At 41.8% G+C, this 21,990-nt stretch overlaps 1 protein-coding gene across 1 annotated transcript in view; it reads right to left on the bottom strand.

Moving 5' to 3' along the window:
- Nucleotides 1-21,990, bottom strand: part of mapk9 (mitogen-activated protein kinase 9) — a 24,252-nt gene extending 2,262 nt beyond the window's left edge. The window contains exons 1-11 of the mRNA XM_050042036.1: nt 21,792-21,990; nt 14,033-14,179; nt 9,421-9,550; nt 9,045-9,103; nt 8,590-8,728; nt 7,592-7,757; nt 4,011-4,082; nt 2,220-2,402; nt 1,682-1,806; nt 1,520-1,583; nt 72-143 (exon numbers count right to left, since the gene is read on the bottom strand). Of these exons, the coding sequence (XP_049897993.1) occupies nt 72-143; nt 1,520-1,583; nt 1,682-1,806; nt 2,220-2,402; nt 4,011-4,082; nt 7,592-7,757; nt 8,590-8,728; nt 9,045-9,103; nt 9,421-9,550; nt 14,033-14,148 (1,126 nt within the window). The 5' untranslated portion in view covers nt 14,149-14,179; nt 21,792-21,990. The remainder of the gene's footprint in view (nt 1-71; nt 144-1,519; nt 1,584-1,681; nt 1,807-2,219; nt 2,403-4,010; nt 4,083-7,591; nt 7,758-8,589; nt 8,729-9,044; nt 9,104-9,420; nt 9,551-14,032; nt 14,180-21,791) is intronic.

Below are 21,990 nucleotides of genomic sequence, written 5' to 3'. Positions count from 1 at the left end.
GTTTTAGGCTAAAGCTAATTATGCTTTGACACCTCTCCTTACAGCAGTTAGGTGTCCAGTCCTGTACGTACCTGAGCAGTCTTCTTTCATCAGTCCATTCTTGTTCCTCTCTTCCCAATCCATCACCTCTTCATAAATGAGTTCTGTAGAAAGGCAGATGCAATGTTAGGTGCTCTCAGTCTGCATTCACAATTGGGTTGCAACTTAATGAGATTTTCACGGAAGAATTACCATCTAAAAAATATCACAGTTTCACGGTATTACACTGCTCTCACTATTATTATTACTGTTAACTGCTAAATGAAAAACATCAGCTGTGAGCTTTCAAAATAATGTCCCATGATTATTAAAAATTCACGCTTACTGTAGGTACGCAACAGCATAACCAAACTGTCTGTACCTTTTACTCACACACACACTCACATATGCTGTCAGCCAGAAAGTGAAATTATTTACAATTCTTGCTTGACATACAACTTCAATTTCTCAATAGTCTGAGGTCCCTGTTGTCATATTTTGTGCTTCATATCGTGTCACACATTTTCAATAGGAGGTCACACACATTCAGAATATGGCTCGGTGGAATAAACAGGGACATCCCTGAAAAAGATGTCATCTGGATGGTAGCATATGTTACTCCAAAACCTGTATGTAACCCATGATGCCATGGGGCACTAACACACCCCCACAGCACTGGTCACAGATGCTGGCTTTTGAACTTTGTGCTGGTAACAATCTGGATGGTCCTTTTCCACTTTAACCCAGAGGACACTATGTCTATAATTTCCAAAGCAATTTAAAGTGTGATTTCATACAGTGAAGCCTGAGAGACTGAAGGTCACGGGCATTCAATATTGGTTTTCAGCTTTGCCCCTGACGCGCAGATATTTCTCTGGATTCTCTGAATGTTTTGATGATATATGAACTGTGGATGGTAAAATCTATAAATTCCTGCAATTGTGCATCAAGAAAGGCTGTTCTTACACTGGTGGACTGTATGGCCACACAGTTTTTTGTGTCCGTCATTGCTTATGAACAACTGGGCCTTTGAGGATGCCATTTTCTTACCCAATAATAACACTTTAATCTGTAATTAATTAATCTGTTTACCTGTGGAACGTTTCAGGTGTTTTTGAGCCTTAAAGTCTTAAACCTTTGCCAGCATTTTGTTGTCTCTGTCCCAACATTTTGGAACGTGTTGCAGACATCAAATTCAGAATGAGTGTGTATTTCACAAAAAACAATAAAGTTTATCAGTCTGAACATTAAACATATCTTGTCTCTGTGCTATATTCAATTGAATATAGGTCAAAAAGGATTTGCAAATCATTGCATTCTGTTTCTCATTACATTTTACACAGCGTTCCAGCCATAAATGTACAGGGAATTCTGTGCTCATTGTACCAGCTCTTAGAAATGTCATTTAGTTAGGATCAGTCTGCTGTAACTTTATAATCTAAATGTAAAGGAAGTGAAGCTGCACTGCTGATAGATTTCCCTAGAGGGCAGTGCATCCTACCTTTCCACTGCTCGATGGTGTGCTCCCTCTCCTCCAGCTGCTTATCTGAAATCTGGGGAGGAGGCTGTGAAACAAAGAGAAATGCATATAAATATCAGCAAGGTCGCACACAGCCAGCTGCTGCACTGGTAAAGAGAACCACCACTGGAACAGTCTCCTCACCGCGTCGGCCTCTCCTGGGTCGTACCACACGTGAATGTACGGGTGATTGAGGGCTTCTTCTACGGAGATGCGGCATTCGGGATCAATGACCAGCATTTTGGACAGCAGGTCCCTTGCTTGACCCGCTGTTATGGCAACAGAGGAAGGGCAGTGTTACTATGGAAACAGGCCCATGACATCATTTAAGCGGTCCTCATAAGAACTGATTACTTCCCCTTGCGGTGTTGGGCAGCATCTCTGGAAATGTCAAGATCTGTTCTCTTGTTTCAGTGATATGATCTCTAACTCTAAATGCCACAGAGGAGAGCAGAGAAACTTTTGACCTGCATGGTCATTCTCTAAACTAGTTGTATAAGGGATCCAGTTTTCAGTCTCTGTGCCCCTCTAATTTTGTTGGGAAATGTCTTGTTACATCATCAGTATACTGCAGGCAAATGCCTCTGACTAAACTCTATGTTACATGGTACTGTCCCTAAAAAGACTCTATGCAAGGAAACTGCAACTATATGCATTTAAATTTGTATTTTTGTTTTCTTACTCTTTAGTTTGTCATGTTCTGAGTCAGAGGGAAAGGCCCAGTCTGGGAAAAGCTCGGCAAAGCTGACACCAGGATACTGCGGCTTGTTCATCACATAGTTCCTCACGGTCTCCATCAGTCGGTTCATGAACTCCAGACTGGGCGTGCCCAGAACCTCAATCACCTTATTCCACTGGTCGATGTCTGGACAACACGCTTGTTAAGGGAAACTTAGCTGCATTATGTGCATATGCACGTGTCAGTAAATGAAAGGAACATTTGATAAGGCACAGAATCAAGAGACACATACATGAAATGGATGCATGTTACATAACATAAATATCCAAAGACAAAAGGTAGGCTCTAATTATGCATATTGGTGCTTTGAGCTAAATGCTAACATTAGCATGCTAACATGCTCGCACTGATGATGATGTTATGCAGGTATAATATTTACCTTGTCAGCCATCTGTGGTTAGCATGTTAGCTTGCAAATATTTGCCAATGAGCCCAAAACAATGTTGTTAGCTTGGCGGGTATTTGGTCATAAACCAAGGTATGAGCTGGAACCTGACGATGGTTCTAGATTACCAACGTCATCATAACAGGGTTCCTACAGCTTAAGGCAAGTTAGATTTAAGACTTTTTAGACTTTTTTAATGACAAATGGAGTGAAATTTACGACGAATTTGACAGTAAGAAAAAAAGGTTACTGTTACTTAGGGTTTGGGACCATTTTACTCAAATGCTTTTTATAACATAAAGCTTGACTCTTCTGTCTCGGAGGGGAGACAACGGTAGAACAGAACTAGGAAATACCTTTTGTTTCTTGGCAGGCTTTCTGTGGGATTCCACTGCCTTGATTCCCATCGTGCTGAGTTTGGAAAACTTTTTGCATAAAATAAATGTAGCCTGTTTCGGCCATGCTGCAAAATCTTGATTAAATAGCCAGCTTTCCTTAAATTTGCTCTTCCTCAGGTTGTCTAGGGCACAGTGATGGCTAGCTGGCAGACAGTGGATCATCTGCTCTGAGCATCCCAGCCGGAAACAACATATAAGTGTTGTTGCTTCTGCTATCCAGATCTGCACAAATCCTACTTCCCTACATCCCTTAGAATTTTTAAACCTTTTGAGAGATTGATTCAAGATGTTTTAATACCAATTAAGGCCCAATTTTTACATGAATGCATTCAAAGCCTTTCGAGACTTTTTAATTTCATGGCAATCTATCCAATAGTTGTTAAGATTTTTTAAAACACTAAAAATATAGATATGCACATTAGGCCAACCTGCTGCTTTACAATCGCAGTGAAAGGCTATTACTTCCCTAGTTGAAAAGCAATCTATCCTTGAATCCCGCTGCGCCCTGCGTCCATTCTCAGCTACTCAGGTGTAAATGGTGCCACTGAAAGGAGCCGGTGAGTGAAGAGGTGACCAAACCCATTAGAAACAGAAACGGCCAATATAAATGCAAATGACTTGAATTGCTTCGATTTGATTTCCTCTATCAATTAAGGGGATTATCGCCATCTGAAAAACAACTCCACAGATTAATAATAATCGTCGAAGAGGGCAGGAAACACACAAAGCGTTCTGATTAAATTGGAGTGAGCTGGAAATCTTGAGTGGTTCTATTCAACAGATTATATTTAGAGGACATAACTGGGAAACGTCTGGGAGAGTGTGCGTGGGAGAACTATAAGACAACTGTGAAGACAAATGAAATACTTTGTGTTAAGTGGAGGTTTGATGGAGGGTGAAAGATGGACAAAGTGGAACGACGACAGTGACTGAGAGAGCGGTGAAGGATACGGTCGGTACCCTGGAAGATGACGCTGCCCTTCACCATCTCTCCCATGATGCACCCCACTGACCAGATGTCCACTGGGAACAGAGAACAAAAGCAAACATAAATACACACACAGACACGCACAGAAAATCTATCAAACAATGACCACGTGATATCAACCACATAATATAATGCACATTAAATATACGGTACGACGACACGTCAGATGTTGCCAGATGAACCACATGCTCCAAACACTGACATGCAGAACACTAGCTCTCGTTATTTTTGTCCATCCTCTGGCTGTGTCACGGCCTGATGCTTTCATCATATCCATCTTGAGGCTGGCTTTCTTCTTCTCTCTCTGGCTTGGAAACCAGACGCAGCCTTCCAGGCCTTTCTCCTCGCCTCTGCAGCTCTGCTTATCAGTTTACACAGCTGTTGCTCTCTTCATCACTTTCCCTGTGTGTGCGCTTAGCAGAGTAGGATATATGCAGTTTGTCTCTCTCTCTCTCTCAGAGTTGTTTGCTTTAGAGCCGTGCATATGTGGCAGTCATTAGCAGCCATTAACTCCCCTCTTCCTTCTATTTCAGTTTCACTGAAGCTGAAAGGTCTGCGTGCTCTGCTAACTTACCCAGATCATCCAGACCATTTTAGGTAAAGTCTGCAAACACAATGCATATATCGCACATTTATACTTTGGACAGGTTACACTATTCATTGTGACTGCTTGCTGATGACTGGGCAAACAGGCTTTCCTAAAAGCCGATTACTTCCTGTTCCTAATCCTACCTCTATATGATGTCTCATGTTTCATGCATCATCTTGTAATTAAGCTAGTTTAGAAAAGATACGAACAACTCCACCGTACTTTGTAGCACAAACTGACACTTGTAACTTATAATGGACCTATTGTAGACTTGCATGGCACACTGTAGCAACTGCTCTTGGCAGTAAAATGACTCTAAAAACTTAAACAAACTGAACAACTGATTTTTGTCCTTTTCTCTCACTGGGACATGCTCTAATGAGCTAAATAAACAATTCCTGATTTGAAAAGCGACACCATATATGTCCCCCGAGGCTCTTCTGCCTCCACTGAGAAAAACTGAAAAGACTGAAAAGGAGTCAAACAGGGAAGGATACAGTCCTTTCCAGGAAAGAGGACTTTGTGAGAGATCATTTCAGCCATTATGCAGCCAACCGACCACAGGTCCACTGTAGCAGAGCAGTGTCATGGTAGGGACATTCAGTGTTATCATCAATAACAGATAAACACAAATTAAATAAAGCTGCAAGCAGCGTCCAAACACACTGTCCGACATATGTGCACTCTACAGTTTTCAGAGCCACAGAGTGTGAACAGTAGGGTTGGGTACTCTTCACGTTTAAACCAATACTGGTACCAGTAGCTGGAATTCAGTACCAGTGCCCAACAGTGCCTTTTTTATCTTCACTGTAATGACAAAAATATAATTTCTGAAGAAGCTGCAGCAGTGACGTAGCAGACTAAAAATCAATTCTGCTCCTCTACTCTTGCCTAATCACACAGAGCTAATCTTCTGTCTCTGTCTGTCTATCTGCTTGTGTGTGAGTGTCTGCTTGTTTAGCAGTGATACTAAGCTATTACTAAAATACTGAAGAAAAGAAAATAGACCAGACGGCGAAATTATTGTGGCAGATCTGCGCTGCAGTGATAGTTTTGACATGCTGGGAAGCCGACGGAGCTGCCCACGGAGCTGCCCACGGAGCTGCCCATGGAGCAGCCAACGAGCTCTGTGGGCGGTTTCCCAGCTTCTGGGCACTTCCGCCTCCTGTCTTAACCCAGCATTCTCACTCAGATGTGCTCTACAGTACCGAAATATGGCACATATGGAGTTAACATGAATCTGTACTTGTTACCATCAGCCGAATTCGGTCACTACCCTTAAAAGTACCCAAGTCGGTACCCAACCCTAGTGAACAGATTGCACAGCAGAAGAAGAAACAGGAGGATGCACATATTAAGGTTTGTTAGCTGGCTTTGAACCAGTGACCCTGAAGTCACAGGTTATTTGTCTTCAGGACACCTCAGTCTTTTTGACAGCAATCGACACTAAATACTGACTGAATTCTACGTACAATCAGGTTACTTACTCTCCTGGACATTACCAATTACCCATGTGCTTGTCAGTTTGTCATAGTGACATTGAAAAAGGTTAACCTTTTGGGACTTTTTATGCCTTTTCTACTAAGTCAACAGAGGAGAAATGACTGAAAGTCAGGAGGAGAGAGATGGGGAATGACATTTAACAAAGGTCCCCTTCCGGATTCACAGACCTTATGGTTCACAATCAGTTACATATCTGCTAAACTACCTCCTATACTGGGTGTCTTTGCTCCCGCAGGCTGATTTATAATATAACAGAGGTCTACAAGAATTGATGGAGCAGAGAGTTTGAATACTCACTGAAGTTTCACATTTACAGATAAAAATCTAAAATAAATTAGGTATGACTGTGATCAAAAAAGTAATGTTGGGGTGTCGGTGGCTTAGTGGTTAGAGCAGGCGCCTCATGTACAAAGGCTCAGTCCTTGCTGCAGCGGCTGTGGATTTGCCTCCAGCCTGTGGCCCTTTGATATGTGTCATCCCCCCTCTCAGGAAGAAGAGAAGAGAAGCCTCTTGGACCGTGTAGGTGATTTCTGATAGGTTTTGTATTGCTACATTTTAATAACTCACTAATAAAAACCACCCACTTTGATCAATCAAAAATAAGTTTAACCTGCTGACTGGGACATGACCATAGACCATGTCATTTTAAATTACAGAAAAACAATCCGTTTTTTGAATGTCCCAGGATACAAGCTCAGAGCTGACATCTGGTCAAGTGCACCAAATATGGTCCCAATAGCTTAAACAAACTCTGATTCACTGTAGCATATGCAAAATGGACCTTATCGACTCAACTTTAAAAATGCATGTACGACTAATAATAATCCGCTCCAAGCTGGTTCCAGCCCCTGTGGTGCTTGGATCTCTAATAACCAGCTAGAGCCTGACTAATACTGGATCAAAGACTTGTGACTGTGCACTTATTATTCTTAACAGCCTGCACCATCTGTTCAGCTGTGATGTGCTTCTTTGTTTACTCCAATGCTGCTGTGTATTGTAAACAATCGAGTCTGTTGGACAAACGATGTAATGATGACACTGTTTCTTAATTACCTCATGCTGTCCTCTGCGTTATGTGCTATAATATCGTTTGTGCACTAGCTGACATACATGTGAGATTCAAACAAATGTATGATAAGCAAATATCCACCAGTTATGACGGTGTATTGGACAAAGAAAAGAGTGTTAGTTGGTCGCAAGGATGAATAAGTGATGTAAGAAGGACGTGACCAGTTCCAGAGTTACTTCCTGTACACACGTGACAGTATTACATTGGTATATACTGCAATTTTAATCAAATTATCACAATACCTTTGTTGTTAGTAAATTTTAAGATAACTGTAGTGGGACAGAGCAGTGTTACATGATGATGTGATCCAAACAGTGGAGCTTAATTCCTTCATCTACCCCTCTCATTTTGGAGATATAGGAACCTTTGAAGCGTGTCCTTACCATTCTCCTTATACTTCATGCCCAGTATGACCTCTGGGGCGCGATAGTATCTGGTCACCACGTAGGGGGTCATCATGAAGTTGGTGCAGGCCGTCCGAGCCAGGCCAAAATCCAAGATCTTTAGAGTGCAGTCTGACTTCACCACAATGTTACTGGGCTTCAGGTCCTAAGGGGAGAGAAAATATATAACTCTATATAAACATACACAAAAATACAACCCTCAAAGCATTTATTTCTATAGAGATGATAACTGCAGAAATATTAGAGTGGATGCTAGTTATTTAGGAGAAACTTATTTTATTTAAAGGTGCTGTATATGCCATTCAGAACATTAATATAACAGAGGAACTACTATTTGCTTTGTAAAGATATAGTGGTCTCCTGAGCACAGAATGAAGTCACACACTGTATGTCCCGCAATCTGAGCTTCTCTGACCAATATTGTGGTACACAGTCTGGCCATGCACGCATGTTAATCCATGTGAGTCTCTGTGAATGTATCATACTAGCTAGCAACTTGCCACCACTCTGCACTGCGCTCATACAACGGTTAACACTGATAACGCCTTCCTGAATCATAGTGGTGGAATAGTGTTGCACTACAGGCAAAAACTGGCACCATTTGTTGCTAGCCGTTGTCTTAGCAACCTCCATGTTAAGAGCCATGTGCAGACAATCCTGGAATCATAGATATGCTCTGAATATCACATACAGCTCCTTTAAACAATTGGTCCAAATTGGTTTAAGACCTCCACATTCCTTCAGAATTCACAAGGTACTACTATGAACAGTTCCAGTAGTTCCATTACAGTGGAGAGAAGGCAGACATCTCTATGGCTGATATCTCCATCACTTGGCAACTCACACCATAAAATTAATAAATAGCATTCAGGAAAGAGGAATATATGTGTCATTGATTTTGGGGTGAAGTGTCCCTTTAAGAAACCTTACTGTCTTATTAACATTTAGCCCACAGCACAATCATTCCTTGTTGTTACCCTGTGGATGATGCCAGCAGAGTGCAGGTGCCTGATGCCACAGAGGATCTGGTAGAGCAGATAAGACATCCTCTCATGGTCCAGGTCCATGTGGATCACCTGGCATAGGCTGGCATCCATCAGCTCCATCACCAGATACCTAAAAGCCAAGGAAGGGATGAAAAGGAGTGAAGCAGAAACACAAAATGGCAGAGTGGTAGATAAGAGATGCAATGGATAAGAGATAATAAGTGGAGCAGTCAGTAAGAAGAGGCCGAAAAGGTAGTAAAGGGGTTCATAAAGGGATGGTGACAAACTCCAGGAAGAAATTAAAGCTGAGAGAGCATATAAAAGCTACTCAGTACAATAGAAAACAGGTAGATAGAGGGATGCTAGTTAAATGCTAGCTTCAGCTAAAATCTTGCTAAAGCACAGAGTAGATTGCTGCAGCCCCAAAAGACTCCACTGCCACTCACAGGTCCTGGAATTCCTCCAGGGACTTCTGAGGCGTGAACACATTGATCAGACGGATGATCTGCAAGCAGAGAGACAGGCCATTAGTCCACTCTTTTACTCTCCCATCTATGTCCACTTCACTGTGGAGAGTTAACCAACTGAGGGCAGAGCACTCAAGTAGGTTTGTCTGGATTCTCTCATTCTGAGCAAGACATCACATCCACATTGCACCCTTTCTTTTTCCCAAGTTTGTGCAGGACTTCAATATTCTTTTCAGAACAACACACAATTTAAGTCATTGTCTGCCAGTCATATTTCAGTGGTACTGTAAATCACATCAGCCAAAAAAAGAGAGGAAGGAATATAATTCTTAACTCAGATGTGTCTTAGACTTACATTTTTGTGATTGACGCATTTAAGCAGCACCAGCTCCCTGTAGGCACGCTTAGCATGGGTCTGGTTCTGGAAGGGCCGACAGAGCTTTTTCACTGCCACAGGTATACCGAGGTCTGTATCTAGAGCAGAGCTGGTCACACATGGTATAGAGGAGGGAACAGACAGAGACAAAGATTATCAAGGAGGGAAAAAAAGACATCCTGCAGAGCAAAGCTGCTGGTTGCCTTGGCATTAACGTGATGTGAAAAAAGCTAGTTACGTTGTCATTTATCTTTTAAATTTAGGTTCAAGATAGGGCTGGGCGATATGACCTAAAAAAAAAATCTCCTATTTTTTCACAAAAAATCCGATTCACGATTTAAATTGATTTTTCCCCTCCTAGTTAAAAAAATAAATAAATAAATAATAATATTTGCGGCCTGGTAGCACATACCTGGGGTCCAAAACTTTCAGCATGTGAATAAACCCCAGCTTTTCCACGGTAGCCTATATATGGGCACCATATCTCTTGCAATATACATGGCGACTGCATCTATGATCGCTTTCCACCGGACCCCTTTCTTATCATACAGCTGTGTTTCCCCTACCATTATATTGGATCACAACAGAAGTCATTTAAGGTTACCTTTGTTATAGAACAGGTCTATATCTTGTCCTTTTATTAAACAAACTAAATAGCCTTATGTTACAGGCTGAGCCTGATGTGTGTGGCTTGTGTGTGTGTGTGTGTGTGTGTGTGTGTGTGTGTGTGTGTGTGTGGGGAGCTGTGTATGTGTGTAGTTGATGTAGGAGGTATGAGACGTTAGTGCGCCGGGTGTGGTGTGTGACGTCAGACGGATGCGCCCCAGGAAGAAAGTGAGGCATGTGCTATGTTGTTTACATCGAGCAGCCACAGTGAAGAAGCCTACGCAGTTCTGCATGCTGTTTTTGAGTTATTTCCCTCTATGTAAAAGTCAGACACTGATGAGAGAGGCTGTGCATCATCCCTGCAGTGCTGAAAATAAAGTGCCGTTCTTTAAGGCAGACGAACCTGTTGTTTATGTGTTGTTGCCACAACGAGCTAACACAAGCTAAAGGAGCTAATGGTCTTCGGAGGTCCCTTTACTACGGTTCGGGGGTCTGCCAGCTTGGCGTTGGTAACACTATATTTATCTTATTTACGCAACGGCATGTCATTTATGTCCCTACACGGTGCGTGTCTAAAATCCTCTGCTCTCTGTGTCACGCACGGCGTAGTTCGGCCCTGATGCGTGCACACACACGCACACACACACACACACACACACACACACACACAGGCACAAACACAGACACGGGTGTGCACACAAAAGCGCTGAAGAACTCGTTCCCTTTCTTGAGAACAAGTTCTTCCCCGTTCGCTGCCATGTTGTTTGTGTATCAAGCGCACGGGAGTTAGAGGCTGACATTTTTTCGGGAATCCCACGGGTCACGTGATTCCCGTGGGATTCCCATGGGATGGGAATCAGTTTCACTATTCTTCACGTGATTGGGACGGGATGGGAAAAAAAGTCAACGGGAGCGGGCGGGACTGGGAATCATAATTAGGCCTGTGGCGATATGCCAGTCGGTTATTGCACGGTAAATTAAAAGGGATTAATTGCCGTATTCATGCGTGTTTGTTTTCCTCATCTCTCTCCACCAAAGAGACTGGACGACAAGAGCGTTCACTTCCGTGCATCGTCTGGCAGCCAGGTGAGTTGATTCATTAGCGTATGGACGGAGGGAAAGCTCTTGTCATCGAGTGTCTTTGTCTCTGTGGGGGAGGCGGGGCTATGGGCTACACACACACAGTGCCATATCCATGAGGGGGAGACAAGGCGGAGAAGAAAACAGAGAGTTGAGCGTAAGAGAAAGACATGGAACTTGTTCCTAAACCAAATGCCACGGCCCCTGTGTGGGAGTGTTTTGGATTTAAACCAAATGACAGAGGGCAGCCCAGTAATTTGGACGAGCCGGTGTGCCGGGTTTGTTCTAAAACCATCTCAACAAAAAGAGCAAATACGACCAACTTAACTGCACACCTGCTACAACAGTAACATGCTGCTCTAACACTGATGCTTCAGTATTAATAATCTAATGATGCCATATATAATCATATCAGTCAGAGAAACCAAACACTACTTCTACTGCAATACTTTAACTACATTTTTCTCTCTCAGAACTGGTTCTTATGACGTGTTGTCTGACCACATCAGAAATCAAATGTGTTTATCATTCTGAACAGCATCAAGGTGGAGTGAATGTTAAAATAATTAGGCAATAAACATCAAAACACAACATTAGATGTCATATTTGGGTTTATATTCAACTAAGGTAGGCATGGTGTGATCCATGTACTATATACATATATATATACATATATATATATATATTTTTATTTATTTTTTTTCACTGTAACTGAAACACAACACGGGAGCGGGATGGGACGGGAGTCATTCTTGTGGGATTGGGATGGGACAGGATTTTTTTTTTTCCTTTTTCATGGGAGTGGGATGGGACGGGACTGAAAATCCACTCCAGTGTCACCCTCTAGCGGGGGTGAGGGGTGAGCCCACTCTGAACTACGTGAGCCCAGCATGGAGCGGCAGTGGCGGATTTTAAATAGAAACTCGATTTTCATTAAAACAAATCGGCCTAAACTACAAATTCGAATTAATCACTAAAATCGATTTATCGCCCAGCCCTAGTTCAAGAGATTTCTTTCTTTGCATTTAGGGCCCAGACGCACCAAACCGACACTGAAGAACTAGTGCGTCGATGGCTAATTGTTGCATTGTCTCACATCACCTGTGTACCTGCCAAAAAGTTGAACTTCAACACACCACAAAGACTACAGCCAAGTGCCAAACAGCACATACATTCTGCGCCTGCATTATTCCAGTAGGCGGCAGTAGTCTGTATTTGTCCTTCAAAAAGGGAAACCAGAAGACCAATAGGATGAATTCAAGATGCTAGTTAGCCAGTTCGCACATTAACAATACGACCCAATGCTTACAAGAGCAAAGAATATTAACTGTGCATTAGCAAACAATAACACAAACAATTATGAACAGTTTCTGCTAAAGAAATGAATGGCTAAAGATACTCTTACCTCATATAACAAGTTTGTTTCAATCTTACAGTCTCTTGGCTTTGGCCATTTGTTTACTTTCCTCACTTCCATTTGTCTTCTCAAGCACTGAGCTGAAGTGCCAGTCACTGATTTCATTTACAGAAGGGCTTCACCAGCTCCGACACTAATTCAACATGCAAAATCGGCCGAAAAACAGGCATCAGGGCTGACCAGTGCCAACTGTTCCAGATACACAGCAAAAACTAGGGCGAAGAACCAACAGCCCAACACTGACCGACGGCCATGTCCATTACAAGCCACAATACAAAAATGTTGAACTGAAATAAAACATATGACAGTACTCAAAATTTTCAAAATGACCAAATGTGTTTGTCTAAATATTTGATCAAATTTGACCAAAATTATATATATATAGCATATTCTCAATTAATGCAATGATACAGCTAAAAAAAAGTGTTAGATGCGAATATTTTACTCAATTAAACATCATATAGCTTCAACGAAGAGTGCGAACAAGTAAAGGCACTGACATATCGAGCCAAAAATCGGCTACCGGTCAAAGTTGGGCTGTTGGTGAGCATCTGCTGCCCTCGTCCGCGCTAGTTGGCCTATATTCCGCCAATTCATCATGGTAAATGAATGAAATCTTTCTGATTTGGCAGTTCAGCTCAGCAAACAAGGAGAGAAATAAAATGGAAGTGAGGAATGTAAACAAAGAGCTAAAGTCGTGAGGGAGTGAGGTAGAAACAAACTTGTTATTTGTCTTCAGGTCCTGAGCTCTTTAGTGGATACATTTTGTGTTATTGTTCACTGGTGCCCGGTATACATGCTCTGTTCTTTCAAAATTGCATTGTGTTGTTAATATGCTAACTGGCTAACTAGCATCAAGACGGTTTTCCAGTTTCCCTTTTTGGATGACGATTACAGAATACCCCCATTTGCTGGTATGGAAGGGTATGTCCTCTCAGACAAGCATAGAAAATATGTTTGTTGGCATCTGTTTAGTGTGATCATGTGCAACTTTTTGACCAAGACACAGCGACAAAAGGCCGCGCAGCGGAGGGCTCTCGTCGCCGCTAGTTCTTCGACGTCTGCCTGGTTTGTCTGGGCCTTATCAAAGAATATAGAAAATATGTCACACTGCCAGACAATTGGAATAATGTCAACATTTCTAAATGGAAACTTTATCACTGCAGATACTTTTACTTGTCATAGTAAGAAAGCATAGCTGTTACTAATGTCATTAAGAATACATTACAGAAAGCACAACACCAGGAGCCTGAAACTGAAGCAGTTAAATGATATTCAGCCGCCATCATTAATTTGATTATTTACATCTGTGCTTTTCTTGCTGTGACATGTCGAAACTGCCTGTGGTGAAAAAGGACTACTCTGGCACCAGCAGGACAAAAGTTTATTTTTAGTTTTACTTTGCTCAGTGGTTGAAGTCAGAATATTAACTACACCCTGGGCTGGTGACAAAATCACTGAAATGCTAATAAAAGCGCAGCCTCTTACCAGACGATGCCCTGGGCCCCGGAGCCAATGGCGCGGAGCTGCTGGTAGCGCTTGAGTACAGTGAAGGTGGAGTCTCCCACCTGAACGCTGTAGAACTGGCCCTCCGCCTCACTCATCCTGCTGAACAGTCAGGACCACCAGCGCTGTCTACAGGGGGCCAACAAAGCACACAGAGGACAAAAAAAGAACAAAAGATAAACACCCAAACAGCATGCCTATACACAAAATCATCTATCTCCTAATGGTGGTACAGAATGGTAAACAATTTAAAGCATGCTAATAGGCCTACGTCAGCATGATGAGGTTATTACGCTTATAAAAAGGAACCTGAAACCTTTTTTTCCAGTCCACTGAATCACTTAAATGATCCACGGTGAATGGCAGGGCCTAATATGGTTCCATCTGTCAGTCCCTGGCATCACTCGCTTCATTTTCAGCCCAGTCCCACAGCCAACCAATCTATGACTGCTTTCTGCCCAGTTTGTTCATCTGACAACGGTAACAGTGAATTGGAGCTGAAGTCGAGGCTGTAAATGTTTTGGTGTGTGTGTGTAGTGGAGAACAGAGGCAGCTGACAGCTTGGAGTTCCCGAGGCTCTCACTGCCATCTCTAAACTCATGCTGACACACTCATGCTCAGTAAACACATACATAACACACACACAGATGCAGGCAGCGTGAGGCTTAAACATGTTCATCATTCTTTGAACGGCATCCAGCTCTGCGACAAGTGTGTGTACAGCCATCAGCATGACATGACCACATGGTAACTGATACATGTTGATGTTAACACGTGATGCATTAGTGTGTTCATAAGAAAATGTCAGTATTAGCATTGATTCCTCAGGCAGGAAGTGGAGGAGGAGTATTATTCTTGGCCAGGGTTTGTGCGTATGTGTGTGTGTGTGTGTGGGCGAGGGCCCACAATTGTGTAGCTATGCAACAGCGAGCAGTCATGGCTGTTTGTCATTCCTTCAGAAAACAGCCACAGGTTAAATGGAGTATGATATTTTAGCCTTGTCTGTTTGACGGGCAACAAGGACACGAACACTCGCTGGTTTTCATGGTCAGGGAGACAAAGCGCTAAAAAGAAAGCAGCAGTGGGGGAGAGGTTAGAATCGAATAGAGCCAAAAAACACCTCCAGCCGCGTGAATTATAAAAGCTACTCAGTCTCAGCTTTGACACTGTGACAGCATTACAAAGAGCTGAAGTGGGTGAGCAGTGAGCTACATCGGTAAGTAGACGTGGACCAACTGGCAGCTACAGACTTCACTGTCAGTGACCTTTAATATGAAATTATTAATGGAGAGAAGGAACACTGCACAATGTACATTATTACCAAATTAACTGACAATGTATATCACTATCACTATTATATCCTAAGTAGTAGCAGTAGTATAATTATGGCTGGTGATTAAAGAAACAAACCTTAGTAGTCTTGAAGTTCAAACTTAAAGCTCTTATATTGGGATATGTGCCATTTCAAAAAATAAACGAGTAGTTAACAAATAAATTTTAAATTAATAATTTAATAAAACATATATATTGTTGCAGCCAAGGATGATTAATTTTTCATAAATAAATCACTGTTGGCAAAATTAGTCTTAAAACTCTATGGCTTTTGTAGCAATTTTATAGAAAACATACAAATACTGTAGACGATTTTATCAAAATATATTATTTGCTTAACATTTTATTCCTTCCCATTTTGTACACATACCGAGTTCCTACAGCTCAAGGCAAATTAGACATTTGAAAACTTTTAAATGCCAATCATAATGAAATTTAAGACAAGAAAAAGGCACGCCACTGATTACTTAGGGACAGTTTTGCTCACGTTTATTATATTAAACATGACTTTCTGGAGACATTTTGGATTCCACTGCCTTGATTTCAATTGTGCCAGTTTGAGCCTCATATGCATTGTCTTGTACCAGTTTTAGCCATGCCACGAAATCTTGGCTAAAGGGCCCATTTTTATTTGATCTGCACTTCCCCATGTCTTCCAGGGTACAGTTACAGCTAACTAGCAGACAGTGGATCCTCTGCTTTGTGCATTCGTGCAAATGAGTTATTGGTTTTGCTATCTGATCTGCGTGACATTAATGCAACAGGCATTCAGTAAATTATTTTCATAAAGTAGATGCTACCAATTATTTTGAGATTTTAGAACGCATATTCAGGAAAAAAAGGATCCATAAAACCCTTCTCCCTGTGTCTTAGCATTTTAAGACTTTTGAAAGATTGATTTAAGCCATTTTAATACATTATTATGTGAAGAATGTAATGCCTTTTAAGACTTTTTAAGAATCTGCAGGAAATCTGATATAAATAAATGCAACATAACAGAAATTGGCAAAGACAGGAATTATAAACTATTGACAATATTGTCAGTAATAGTTTAATAATGTTTATCTAACGTTTATCTATAATAATGTTTATTTGCAATCTCCATTTTGATCCTTTTCTTTGTATGTATGATTGTTGTTATTTAATAGAGGAGATATCTTCATGAGCAATTTTTGGCTTCTAACCTCTCCTACACAATATTTTAATTTATTTTTCCTGTATTTACTACGCATGCATGTGCTAACCATCGTCATTCAATCATTTCAATATTGATATGGTTAAATACTTAAATTAAAAAACAGTTAAATGAACTCCATACAGTCTCTCGTCTGCCTCTTCAGACACACACATTAGCATATGCAACCACACATACGCAAACTTCTTCATCACCCAGTTCATCTTCATTACAACAACAATCATTTCCCTTGTTATTATTCATGTTGAGGTATTTCCCACTGTGTTTATGACTTCATTTGATTGTGTTATCTAATCCCACAGAGTCTCTGCTTTTCATCTTGTTTTTTTGTTTATTTCCTACATTGGTTTATTCTGAACAGTTTGTTTTTAAATCTCTCTTGGACATGCCATCTCTCTCTCTGTCTCTGTTGCTTTGTAAATGCATAAAGACTGAATAAAAAAAGGCTTTAGATGTAGTAGGTGTGGGTCTGCAACCGCAAGCATTACTCAGATGAAAAATGAATCCTTCTCATCTCTATCTACTTTCTTCCTCTGCCTCCCCGGCTTTTTCTCCTCCTTGCGCGTCCAGCTGGCTCCCTCGCTACACCCAAAGGGAGAGCTGCAAAGACCTTTACTTTCTTTGTGCCTCGCTCACTATTTCCATTTTCCGTGGCTTTGTCTTTCTTTTATGCTCCTGACATTCCCTCACTCTTCTGCCCTTTCCTGGGCTTCTTCCATCTTCCCCGTGGCCTCCTCAAAGACATCCCCACCGAGGGACTGACAGATATATTTTTGATGAATATTTTTATCATGGCATGCGAACAGAGCTTTTCCCGCTTGATTGCATAATTGTTTGAAATGCAGGTGCTGCAGAAACAACATGCTAGGGCCTTGGCTGTGCTTAATTTGAATAAAATTAAAGCTTCCCTTGACACGCAGGCAGCACGGATTTTAGGCCACAAATTTAACACAGCACATAAACACCTTGTGCAACAAATATCCCGCAACACCTTTCCCTCTGAGAAAAATACAGGCTCTGCTGTGTTAGCTTGGAGGCTGCCTTGGCTAACAGTGGCACTTTGATGTTTTTCTCCAGTATCTTTTTTACCTCAACGTCTGGTGCACTGATTCACAACACACACATCAAGCTAAGGAACACTATGAAGGGGCCATTAATCATAACCAAAACCCATTTCATTTGCAGCAGGCACAGCGTATGTACGATCCTTCACTTGCTGCCAAGCTAGGCACGACTATAGGCTAAATGTACAGTTGACTCAGCACAGATATATGGACACTGACAAGGAACAACTGAAGTGAGGGGAAAACCGCATGTAAGCTTTACAAAGGCAGACAGACACCAGCAGACACCTGTTATAGCTCTGGCCAGCAGGCATTGAGGAATTTGTTCAAATCAAAGGGGATTCGATTAGTGTAGATGAAAGTTAATGTTCCCAAGGGTAATCTAGGCCATTGCAGGTCGGGTAAAAGTGGGACACATCAAACACTAATAGGATATAAAGACAGAAAGTATAAACAGGCTTAATTTGAAGCATTACTGACATTTAGAGAAGAAGTGATTATAGCATTAATCACAGCAGTACAATCACATTGCTTGATCTCATGATACAGCTAATACTGCAATATTCAAGATCGTTATCTGCAACACATCATTCGGTAGAGGAAATCACACCAATACCACCAAAAAACAAAACAAAACAAAAAACACACAGATATCGCCAATCCTTGGGCAGATAATTAACCGTATAATAGTGATCACGGATTTGGCTTCCACAATTAATTAAACCTGATCAGTCACGATGTTAACTGCTGACTAAACTGCCAGCTTCTAAGGTACAGACTGCCTGATCATTGACATTTCTTCAGAGAACGCTGTAATTAACCAGTCTGTGCTTCCCAAACATCATTAAGGCTGCATGCAAGAGCACTTTCACGGCACAGACAGACTGCCAGTGTAATGTGACAGTGTTTTCCATGGAGAAATGATTTAGCTGGTTGCTTTCTCTTTGGGAACACTATTGATCGAATATATATAGTTTCTGAAGACGGATAAATTGTAATCATTAACTGTGGTTTTAATATTACAGAACATTCAAGTCAATTTTTATTTATAGCGCCCAAAATAAATTGCGCTCATTTGGCAGGCGCTTTTTCCAAAGCAGATTACATTTCCCAGTACGCACAGATCTGAAGCAACCTGGGGGTCAATATCTTGCTCAAGGACATTTCAGGTGCACAATGGGAACCTGGGATCCAACCATTAAGGGCCTGTTTATACAGTTCCGTATATTTCTGAAAAAGGGTATTTATCTTTGCGTTTACACCTATCATTTACACGTAACCGCCGTTTTTCTTGACGAAAACTGAGATTTTCAAAATGGCTTCCAAAGTGAAAGTTTTTTTAAAAAAATATCAGTTTCTATGGAGACGTGTAAACAGGATAGACGGAGATTTTGGAAAGCGATGACGTTGCAACCCAGTTCGCGCATGCCCATTAGGCGCCCGGGAACCACAACAACAATGGCGGATATATGCCAGGTTGTTTACGTTTTGTTAGCACTTTTGGGACTACTTACGAGCTGACAAATGAACTTAGCACTGCTGCATCAACATCACCGCTACATCGGCGCACAAAGACGTCTGCTGTGCCAAATATTAGTGAGTGCATAGCAGCTAACTATGCTACATAAGGTTAAAATGTAGTTTATCATTGTTTTTATCACTACCGCCAAGAGGAAAACAAATCACTGTGCATGCCCAGAACGTTCTTCTATAGTGTTTGACATATGGCGTATCGCCACCTACTGGCCTGGCATGCTAACTGCAGCAAAAAGCTGCCTTTTTTGCGTTTTTGTGGATACAGGGATATCGTTTTCACAACTGATCGTGTAAACCCAGAATTTTTTTAAGACGGCATGAATAAAAATCCGTTTTTATTTGTATCGGTATCCGTGTAAACAAGGCCTAAATCTACAACTAAGGACTTACCTGTTCCACCAAGATACAAACTAGGAATGTTCCTAAAGACCAATTTCCCTGACATTTTAACGGAGGTTTAAACTTTGACTTGTCCATCATCTTAAAGTAAGGAAACACGCGGAAAAAAAAAGTGAAACTTTAGTCTGTGGGCTTAAACATTGCCCAGAAAACTATCACGTAGGAAGGACTTCCTAGGACTCTAGGAAGATAAATCTTTAGGAAACCTGCCTCATTGTATCAACAACAGTAAGTTTAACAGTATGGTGTTTCTGGTGCTGACTTGCGAAGGTAGCAAAGTTTAATTGACAAGTTGACTAATCGTACACATCCCTATTAGGAACTGAGCTACAGTCGCCCCAAAGTCAACCAAAACAGTTGCAATTCTCACATTTGCCTGAACTGTGGGGTCTTAATCAATCGATTAGTGTTTCTTTATTACAAAATATCCTGCTTTATCCTGCTTTGAGTTTCAGGTAACTGAGATAGGTGCACAACATTTAGGGCTAACTGGAATACTTCAAGGATTTGATCATTGCCATGGTAATCAACATTCAAATCTGTACTCGAATGCTCTGTTTTTATATACACACACATATATTCATTTTAAAAATGCATTACCATCACCAAAATTCCCAGACAGTCCATAAATTAAGAAATAGTGATAAAATATTTAAACTTAGTAATAGTTTTGTGACTCAGCTCTGCTCTCATCTAATGTCAGTCACTTTTTTCTAGATATTATAGCTAAGGTTACAGCAACCTGCATGCTAACAAAGTGACTAATTGCCACATTATTTTAGGTGAATCGACTGAAAACTGGTGTTCAAAAAAAAAAAAAAATCCAATTTATGTACTTGTCTCTCCCCGAAGCTTTGATTGAGCGTGGATATTTGTGACTGAAGCTCCGATGGCCACGTGTGGTGCCATATTTGTCACTAGTCAAATATTAAACAGATAAAATGACCTCAGAGAAAACAAAACAATGTTAAAATAACACAATGCCTCAATAAGGCAAGACAGTATGTTGCCAGGGTGCTGAAAGCGTATGGCAAGAGACATAATGTTATGTGCATTAGTATGTGTCACCTTCTTATTATTTAGAATAAATATGAATTAAAAGATGACAGGCAAGCATAATGCTCTCTTTTTCATTGCCCCTTAAAATCCATAGTTTAAAAGGCATGTAATTCATGACTTACTATATCAAGAAGTTGATAAGAAAAGTGACCTTCACCATCCTCATCCCAAGCTCATCATGACTGTCCAGTTCAGTCCAGGGCAGCCTTGGGGTCCGCTGTGGCCTTGGCTCTCAGTTGGGAGCTGGATGGGAGTCAGTGAGCTGGCTATGATATCAGATTAGCATGGCCTGAAGCCTCAGCATCTCATCCTGATGTGGCAGAGTTATAAAACACACACAGGGGCGGGTAAAACTACATCCAGGCTGCTGCTGCACCAGAGATGTCTGCTAGGGGTGTAAAACCAGTCTCTTGAAGAGGATGAGGCGACGCTAAAGATGTGTTAATGGGAAGAAGGTGACACATGTGTTGCTCTTGACACAATCTTGTCATCCCTTCATGTGTGTACTATCCTGCACTCATTGTGTATGATCCCACTGACTAACACAACCCATGCCAACCTGTTTCTGCTTTGACATGCTTCAGATTTTAGACATGACAGATTAATCCCATCATGTACACATGGTGAATGATCTGTTGACACGCTGAAACCTGCCTCTGACATACCATGCCAAATAAAATATAGCACCAGCGTTATATAAATGTCATTTATTTGGCTCAGAGTGGGTCCAGGGGGAAGCTACGTACACTGACAACCTTATGTTTTAATACAAAATGGGTGTAAAGCTGAGAATCTTCACGATTTCCTCAAGCAGCATGCCTACTCTAAAGTACACACAGATACACACACACACACACAAAGGTATGAAGTCACCCGTGTATGACACACCGCGGCCGCAGCACCGCTGGCACTCGGCGGTTTAACACAGTCAGAAACGGTCGGTTCACGCAGCCTTAGCCACGCTAACATAAACACCGGTAATATTCACGTTACGTTTGCTCGGTTATAAAGTTACCCAGGCCTACACTGCTCGTCTTTATCACTTCTGTCGGAAGCAATGCGGTAGTCGGGCCGGGGCTGAACTGAAAGCTCTGACGGACCAACGGACGGCAGAGGAGGCGGCAGCGGCGGCGGCAGCAGCCGCAGCGAGACCTACCTTCTCCCTTCGCCGCTCCCAGGGCACTCCCATGCATCGAAAACACCGATGAAACACTCTCCCGGTCTCTCAGACACAAGCCAGGCTCGGGAAAGTTCAGGAGAACGGGCTGTCACGACAGATAGACCTTCCTCCGGTTCCTAGCTAACTCCAGCGGCAGCGCGGAGGGACGGGGTGCGGAGGGAGGGAAGGAGGGAGG

Source organism: Epinephelus moara, chromosome 4 (genome assembly GCF_006386435.1).
Source record: "Epinephelus moara isolate mb chromosome 4, YSFRI_EMoa_1.0, whole genome shotgun sequence".
Lineage (NCBI taxonomy): Eukaryota > Metazoa > Chordata > Actinopteri > Perciformes > Serranidae > Epinephelus > Epinephelus moara.
Note: the sequence above shows the minus strand (reverse complement) of the source record. Positions and strands in the feature narration are given on the sequence as shown.